Source organism: Echeneis naucrates, chromosome 6, assembly GCF_900963305.1.
Source record: "Echeneis naucrates chromosome 6, fEcheNa1.1, whole genome shotgun sequence".
Classification (NCBI taxonomy): Eukaryota; Metazoa; Chordata; class Actinopteri; order Carangiformes; family Echeneidae; genus Echeneis; species Echeneis naucrates.
In genome coordinates this window covers 15,782,589-15,791,686 of record NC_042516.1, presented here as the reverse complement: position 1 = coordinate 15,791,686, position 9,098 = coordinate 15,782,589, and the positions used below count along the sequence as shown (strand labels likewise).

Genomic DNA, 9,098 nt, shown 5'->3' with positions numbered 1-9,098 from the left:
AAAGTGGCGGTAGTGTCCATAGCAGAAGTGAGTGATGTTGAATGTCTGGAGGTCTGAGACAGGATGAAAATAGCAGAGTGAGGGTTTTTTTTTCCATTTGAGTAGTCTTTCTGAGGAACGATGAAAATCAAAGATGTTTCAAGGTGCAACAGATCATGTTCATCCAAAGAAAGAAAATCATTCAATAATATAGAATAATAACAATAAGAGGGATAATCACCATAATCATAACAATAATAATAGAAGTAATGGTAACTATTCATCATGGTCATTAAGGGGATTAAAATCACACTGTATTACTAGTCACCCCTCTCCCAGGAACATAACATAGTGTACCATGCCCCTGTGCAGGTGATGTGGATACACAGAGAAGTTTATAGATACAGTAAAAAGTAAGGAGTAATAACAGGAATAAACAGTACGGAAGAAGCAGTTTTGAAAAAAGCACTAAATAGCAACAAGCCTTGTGGATCGACATAGGAAATTTTGGCTTTTATTTCTCCCAGAGATCTGAGATATAACACCATTCCACTCAATGGAGGTACTCAATCCATCTCCTGCTATACATCAAATACACAAAATAGTATAGGCCTCTCAAATATACACAATAGTTCTCTCCTGCAATAATGCTAATTAAAGTGTGTTCATAAAGTACAGTAAAGTAACAATGTGCGTTTTACTGGGATGGCTGATTACTTTTTCAGAGTACATTACAACATTGGGATTTGACTATCTCTATGAACTGCCAAAGTACAGGAGAGACACAAGGACAAAATATTATGGGAAGAGTTTGCACGTAAGTATGAGGGGACTGAAGACAGAAACAGAGCAGCTGGATACAGTAACAGAGGATGAGAAATGTCCCAAACATTTAAATAGAGGATCAAGAGAAGAAGAGTTACCCAGGACATCACAACAGGCTCTAACCAACTTAGGTGCGACATGAAAGCCCAAGAGTAGATTGAAACCACGTCACTGGGATGGATTTAAAAAAAAAAAAAGATATAGGTATGAACTAGAGAAGGATGAACCAATCTCCTATATAACCTCAAAGTACAAGTACTGTTGGGTAACTGAAGTCAATTAAAAAGGGTGAAGCATTAAAGAAGAACACACAAGACTGAACAAGACAAGTGTTGAGGATTGTGCTGGATTGCTTACATGGTGTCTCCTCATGTCTCTCATTCTGTCTCTCTCTTGCATGCCCATTCCCAGTGACAGAAACATAACAGGAAAAAAATGAAGTGCTTGACTAAAATCCACAAAACTGCTGAATTATAAGAAGATAATTTTGCTCTCTATATTACAATTGTTACATGCATCCCGCCCCTGCTGCTGCATCCTGACTACAATTATCAAGTTGAAAAATAACCCATCAATGGCTGATCATCTGTGGAGCATCTCCTGACTCATCTATAATAAAAAGATATTTACCATACCTTTCCCCATTTCTATGTCCCAGTCATGTAGAAAATATACAAAATTATTCTCCAAATTTGCTCTCCCTCTAATTTTTCAGAAGTATTATAAAAATATACAATTCTCCAATAACAAAACTCTTAAAAGTCACATCTTTCATCTGTTAAATTATTCTCTCCATCCATCACTTTTAAGAGCTGACACCTCAACAAAACAAGACACCTGAGCTTCAAATACACAAACGTTCTCCTTGTCTTATACATTCATCATCATAATCATCATCTTCTTCCTCCTCCTCCTCCTCCTCATCATCATCATTATCCTGACCCCATTCTGTCCATCATGCCACCCCAAAAATTTTGAAGTCTTAAATTTAATCCAGCTTATTTTCCTCCTCTTCCTGATTTTGCTCCATGCCTTCATCACTGGTCAGCAAGACGGTTCTCATATTTACTAAGGATGTTGCGGCAGCGACCTAGTTCCTTCCGCATCTCGGCCACTTCCTGTCGGAGCGCGGCATTCTCTCTTTCCAGGTAGGCAGCGCGCACTGATATCTGGTTCTCCTTGAGACGACGAGCATCTCGGGAGCGTTTTGCTGCTTCATTGTTCTTATACCTCCTGGTCCAGTACTTCTCATCCTAAAAGGAAAAAAAAAAAAACCCCAACACATATTGATTATTTCATGAGCACATTTTCAGGCTTTTCTATTATGTAATGTGCACTTCTCTTCTACAGCTAAATTCTTGACATTGCGAATGTGGGTGTTTGGTGTTCAATGAACGTGGTTCCTTTAAAATAACTCATCTCCAGCACCAAGTCCATGCCATGTCTGAGAGTAAATGATTTATCCAAACATGCTACATTCTGCACACCCCACAGCTGAGGACATGACATAGAGCCCTAACAAACTTGTTGTGTGAACAGCCCTGAGTTCATTTACCTTCATGTTATCAGGCACCAGGATCTTGCGTGCCTTCTTGATCATTGGCTGGGGCTTGAGCTCCTCTTCACTGAAGGAGTGCCTCCTGGGGTCGAAATTCTGCTGGCTGGGGATGGTGGACATGGCCATATCTGAAGAATCCATGTCAAACATCCCAATACCATCTGGCCCGCTGCCCGTGGGCGTCAGCAGAGGTGGACATGAGGACGAGGAGGAGGAGGAGGGTGACTCACAGGACTCATTCATACTCGATTGACTCCCTGGAATGACAAAAGAGATACAGTTATTTCATCTGACTGAGACTGATTATACTGTCAAACATACACAGAGGGGCTGATGGAGACATGCTAAGATGGTAATAATAGAAACGTGTGCAACATTTCATCACGATGGCCACCAGGTGGAAGCAGAGAGTTACAAACATGGCATAACAAGCAACAAACAACATTCCTTTGCCCTTAACTGATCCCAAAGAACTAAGGAGGTTTTTCAATCAGCTTTCATGGATATCAAGGAGAGCATCAAGAATGGGCTAAAGTTTAAAGAACACACAGTTGTGCACATTCATATGATTATATAATGTACTATACATGTAACCTTATAGATAATGTTTTAGTATACAGCTAAATGGATATTATAGAATGAAATCTTTATCAGTTCAAAGCTCTGGCCTTTGTAAAATATACTTTTTTCATTGATTACAATAAAACATCAAATAAAACAATTACACAAGCTCAAAGAACCTTTGAGATATATATATGTTTTACTACAGTGCTAAACTATTTGGAATTGAAAATCTATTTGGAATAGTTCCTATGTATCTCACATTTAAGCTACCGCTAGTTTATGAAAAGCATTCATATAGCTCCTATATATCTTTGGATTGAGTACTCTCCACAGCCTTGTGTTTTTTACCTGTGCTTTGACAAACTGAGACATAACTACAGCTACATTAAATCTACAGGTATCAAGTATCAGGTATCAATCAAATCATCCAGAAAGTCTGATAGACAAAGCCAACATCGTGAACCAAAAACTAATTCAGAAATCTAAAAGTTGAAGTGTTATGTAATTTTCTACCCCTCCCCTTAAAACCCATTTCTTTAAATGGGGCCAGTATAGGGATATACATTATCCCCCTTTTACACCCTATATCTTCACTGACAGCTCAGTCACCATCCTTGTAGTTAACATAGTCAACTCGAATGAAATAAAAATAATGACATTGTGACTTAATTGGTTTTAAAAGTATTTGACAGAGGAAGCCATTCTAAAAACAATTTGTTGAACACTAAGAGCATGAGTGGAAGTTCAGGGATAGGTGAACACAACAGGATAGTATCTCAGCACAAAAACATAGCAGCCTTACAAATGACTGCTGAATTGTATCAACTAAGTCTGAACAAATCCTATACGCGTTAATTTCCACAAGGCTGGTTATTAATGCTGACATACTACATGGAAATACTGTCCAAGCACGCTACAAAAGTAAAAATCTCTAATGCTGGGTGATGTGAGGAACAGGCGGGTTTGGGTTGGAAAAACAAACCCATCCCCTCTGTTAATGATATGTTGCCACCTGCTAACATGTTATCTGAGGGTCTGTAATATATGAGCAGCGATCACATGACAAATGGAAATATAACAGGTAAGGAAAATGAAGGCATTTTTCACCACGGGCACTTTAAAGTGTGAACTGTTACAAGGTGATGTTCACATACTGCACAGTCAACGTGCCACCATAACACAGAAAGATTTAAGCATTTTCAGTAGCAACCATATGAGGGCAGGACCATATATCATAATTAGCAGGTCTAATCATCACTAAATCCTGATTTAGATAACAACCAAGTGCATTTGGGTCCAGATGATATGGATCTTTTTTCTCTATTCCGAGACTAACCCAAGAGGATTCATGAAGTTTTTCTTTTCAAATCTCACTGAGTGCAACCACCTGGTGTTGTGTTTTGTTGAATCAAAAGCCTGCAACCCTTCACTTGTCCAACAGTACACAACTGCCTCTCTCTGCTTTTTGGGAAGGTTTGGAACGCAGACCTGCAAAGTAGATTTAGCGCATTTTTGTCCACGTGTCTCCACCCTCAGTGAACAGGAGGCTTTTGCTTTTGAAAAAAACTGTCAAATATGTGACAAAATGTATTTCAGGATTCATACACCAGCAGTCCACAAGCAGCTGAAACTGCTTTTAAGGAAAAAACTAGCACTACCCCTTCTTAGGAAAATAAAATGTTCTATGTTCTTAGTGGCTGCACGATTTAATATTCATGAATCTGCTGTTAATGGGCACCTTATAGTGCCTCACTTTAGATTACACCTTCCCTTGTTTCCAGCTGAGGGTGAGATGATGAGAATTAAAACTGACCAAAATCAAAAATAATAGTAACTTTTAAACTTGCTTAGGGGGTAAGCTTTAATAGGTTTTGCACATAGTGTCTCTATTGTTTTTCAGGTAATTATAAGATTTCATATAGGTGAGGTTGTAATGAGAACACCTAGGCTTTTATTATGCATTATCAGAATATGAACATGTACTTTGTCACCGAATTAAAGTTCCTGCGTCAGCGTCTTATAACATATAAAATTCTCCTCTGAATATCACTGTCCTGAATATTATTCACTGGCCATTAAATTCAGTTTGAAGTCCAGCAGCTCAGGGAAACTCTTCCTGTTGCTCAGTTGGACCTCCCCCTGTGGACTCCTCCTCCACGTCTATTGGCCCTGCCTCTAGTTCTCTCGCTCCAGTACTCTCAGCCTCCGCACGTGTACTGACGCGTGCACATGGCTGTGGTGTGTGAAGTGGGGAGAGATTTAAAGACACGCAACCGCAAACACTCCACACACTCCTCTCTCTCTCCCTCGGTATTGCTGTTGTGACCCTGCTGCACATTAATAATTGGCTGGGAGTGAATGCTGATTGTGTTGTACACTGCAGTACACAGATCACATGCCAAATGAAACCAAACCTCTTGGTCATTGCTGTGAGACTGACTCATCAAATAGCTGAAAACCTCAGTTTTACTGCACCTTTTTTTTTTCCAAATATCTGATCCAGAACAATGCTACAATATGAAAAGCAAATTGTAGTGAGTGTTAAGCAGCTATTTTTTTTTTTTTACTATTTTCTATTCTTTGTCAAGTTGACTTTGCATTTGGAGTCATGTGGCTGTACCTCCTGCCTTCAGTTTGACCACACAGGACAGAAAAATGCTTCGTCACCATGGTATTCATTTTAAACTCAAAGAAGAGTTAAAAGTGCTGCCTCACCAGCCCAGGGGAATGCTTTATACACTCTGCATAACCTTGATTGCACCTCAACCATTATTGTCATTATTGAATTGTAGAGTCTGCTAGTCTCATATCAGTGGCAAGGGACAATTTGTTTCCTTTACCTTGTAAACTCCACAAAGTTTCCAAACCTTCTTCCATTATTTTGTTTTTGTGAGGTGATATGCACAAACCTTGAAGAATGAACTGGCCTTGTTCTGGGGTTTTTTTTTTTGTTTTGTTTTGTTTGTTTGTTTCTAGCTCTCTGGTTGGACTGTGTGTCTATTCCCCTCAAGAAAAAAATGTCATGAAACTCACCATGCAGACAGTCAGTTCCTCCTGCAAGGCTCTGTGGCTGAGCAACCTCCAAACCAATGAGTGATGGGGAAGAAGAGGAAGAGGGTGAAGAGGATGAAGAGCCAGGTGGGGATGAGGGTGGTAGGCACTGGGAGCTCTGGCTGGGCACAGCTGATGGGGAGCTCTGTGAGGGTATCTGGGCTGAACTGGAGCTGTTGTTATTATGCATGCTGCCCATTCCATTTTCGGTCAGAAACTCCTCCAAGTCCATGTACTGAAGCTGAAAGAGACCCCCGTCCGCTGGCAGGGTGCGATCCCACAGGAGAGGCCCCAAAAACTGGTTGAAATTCCCTCCTCCATTTCCACCACCACCTGCTCCACAGCCATTACTGTTATTACTGCTGACTATTCCACTGCCATTCCTCATGGGGCCCACTCCCAAAGAGTCCTCATCAAGATCCAGTCTGTCTTTGTCTACCAGAAAGTGAAGAGTTGAGTCATGATTAGTTCAGAAAGAAAAAATACTTTAACATCTCTTTCAATGCAGAAGAAAGTTCTGTAGTTAAAGTTTTTATAGATATTTGACTGTGGCATGTAGCAAATGGATGCTAACGTCAACTACCCATATTTATGCCGAACTATATGAAAAGGCAGGTGTATCCATACAAAGCTCTACAAAATCTCCCATTTTTTCCATGTTCCATACACACACACACACACAATCACAGATGGACCAGATGGTAGCTGAATTGCAGCATTAAGCAGGAGCTGAAATCAATTTGTTTCCATAACATATATGTAAGCGTCGTAACAAATCCAACAATATCTGAAGATACATTTTGATAGATTGAAGAAACAAGCAACAGGAATTCAAGCCCGTGTGACAGCACCACCTCATTATGTTATCACTTATCGCTATCTGGACCTTAATCTGAAGGCATATGAAGTATTATAATCCAAGTGAATATTCAGATGGCTCAAAGTCACCATGAGTATGTGTGTTGGTGAATGAGACTTTTGTGGGAAAAACCTTGTCTGTTAATGATGATGAATGTAATTTATTTTGGAAAACGCTGCATATCTGTGTTACAGTAACTAGCGGTGGGTGGAACAGAGGGCTATGGTTTATTCATGCTCTTGTCACTGCATATAGTGAAGACAGACTGTGTCAGGGGCTGCACATTCAACATAAGCAACATAACATTGATATTATCAATTCAGAGAATGAGTGCATTTTTCACCTTTCGTCTCGGTGGTGTTTTTTAACCGTTGGTCTCCCTTCACGGGGTGCTGCAGGAGGGATTTCAGACCTGCCATAGAGTTGAGATGCCCCCCTGTGAGGGATCCCGCAGGCTGAGTACAAGTTCCAAACTGTGGGCTCGCGCCTGCTGGGAGGTCAGGGGTCGGAAGCTGGGAGAGCTGCCTGGACATCCTGGACCAGACGGGGTCGCAGAGAGACACCTGGGGCACTTAAAGGGGCGAGGCTATCAGACTGCTGTATCTTCCAATAGGACAAGTCTGCTGGATGACTCTGCATGTGTGTGCAGGAGCGGTGGGGGTGGAGGGCAGAGAGAGAGAGAGAGAGAGAGAGTTTTGAGAAGTGTCCATGCTGAATAGAGCAACCATTGTATTGAAATTACAAGTATGAGCACTGTATTGATAACACACTTTTAATACACTTGAAAACTTAGTCCAAATAATATATGAAGCAACTTTTACCTTTCCCTTGTAGTTTTGAAGGTTTTCTTATTTCATTACAGAAATATTTTCATCGAAGTACTCCATTGTAGCAAAACTGTGCGGTGGATCAAGCTTTAATTCTCAGAAGGGCCAATGTGGGAGGGCCAGTCAGACAATCCGAGTGCGAATAATGTCCATGATAACACAAAAAAAATGCAAAGGCGTGAAAAATGACAGTGAGAAATGCAGACTCCACGGACAGGAAAATGTTCCAGTTAAAAAAAAACTTGTAGAGTAATTCTCCCGAGTTATTCGTCTGAAGACTCTGCAAAAATAAAACAATCTCCAGCCAAAGCTCCGACAAAACAAAACAACCGAGGAGACAACTGTGTGTACCCAAGTAGACACACACACACACAGACCGGATCAGTAGCTGTCGGTCAGATGACAACTTGTATCGGTGTTTCTCCCCTCGCTGCTGTCCGTCGGGGGGAGGAGGGGTGAGGAGGGGGAGGAGTAGCGGATCGTTTCCTCTTTCTGTCTGTACTTTTGTGCATCCGGTGGATCCAGTCACGGGCGGACCGGCTCGGCTCTGTGTCTGGACCGTGAGACGTCCACGTCCGACCGTCCTCTCTCTCTCTCTCTCTCTCTCTCTCTCTCTCTCTCTCAGCTGGAACGGACACGGGAAGTTCACGTGACGTCACAGCTCGGGGAACAGGCGAACGAGGCGGGGCCGCGGCCGACAGCTCCCTGTCCCCGCTCATTATTTATGAGACACACCCACCCCTCGTGCCTCGTCTCGAGGAGAGGTGGCTGTTTGTTTTGTCTGACAGGTACAGGCGCGGTGACTTCCCGAGATCAATGTTTGTATCGACCTTCGGTACCATGAGTCACGACACGGTCGGGCCTTTTCCACCACAAATAACTCTTTTAATTACGCTCAGGATTAGTGGGGGAAATTGTGGCCACCCTACTAGAGCATAGATTTGTTTTGTTTTAATAATCAGTTCAGAAGCTGCGTGGCTTTTCCAGTTCGCCTTTAATCCACAGAAAACGTGAGGGCGCCGTTTTTTCAGTCGAGGGAACGCTTCTGCACGTTGCCTCCCGGTGTACAATAGCTGTTCCAGCTCACGTGTATCAGGCACGCGGAGACCAGGTCTGGCTGCTCGCGGCTCCTGCTACGATTGGCTTTGCCAACCCGTCGCCCCGCCCACGAAGAGTTCCGATTGGTCAGAAATAGGTCGCCTGTACCCGCCCGCTCGGATTCCCCTCATGCATGCTCCTGCCGCGTGAGACCAGTTCGAAACACAAAAAGCGCGAGGGCTGTCTGCTCCGTACTGTACATACGGAGCACATGCAAAACATCGCGCGCCGCAGGTCTTCACCTCTGTTTGTCCCAGAGCTGCCGTGAAAGGGCTGACGGGGTTTAAGGCCTAAATGATCAGTGTGTGACTAAAACGGAAATATTAAATCTGGCTGT

The 9,098-nt window shown here is 42.3% G+C and overlaps 1 protein-coding gene across 1 annotated transcript; it reads right to left on the bottom strand.

Annotated features, from left to right (window-relative positions):
- Window positions 1-17: 17 nt before the first annotated feature.
- Window positions 18-8,273, bottom strand: dbpb (D site albumin promoter binding protein b). The gene is made up of 5 exons (XM_029504081.1): window positions 7,658-8,273; window positions 7,180-7,469; window positions 5,960-6,412; window positions 2,360-2,619; window positions 18-2,057 (listed from the first exon to the last, which is right to left on the bottom strand). The coding sequence occupies exons 2-5, from the start codon at window positions 7,367-7,369 to the stop codon at window positions 1,842-1,844; spliced, it is 1,119 nt and encodes a 372-aa protein (XP_029359941.1). The 5' UTR covers window positions 7,370-7,469; window positions 7,658-8,273; the 3' UTR covers window positions 18-1,841.
- Between the last annotated feature and the right edge of the window lie 825 nt (window positions 8,274-9,098).

Excerpts from the sequence above, each read along its gene's own strand:
- dbpb (XM_029504081.1), bottom strand. The coding sequence starts at position 7,369 with ATGTCCAGGCAGCTCTCCCAGCTTCCGACCCCTGACCTCCCAGCAGGC. Across the intron at positions 6,413-7,179 it reads AAACACCACCGAGACGAAAG|ACAAAGACAGACTGGATCTT; the intron begins GTGAAAAATGCA and ends ACTTTCTGGTAG. Across the intron at positions 2,620-5,959 it reads AGGAACTGACTGTCTGCATG|GGAGTCAATCGAGTATGAAT; the intron begins GTGAGTTTCATG and ends TTGTCATTCCAG.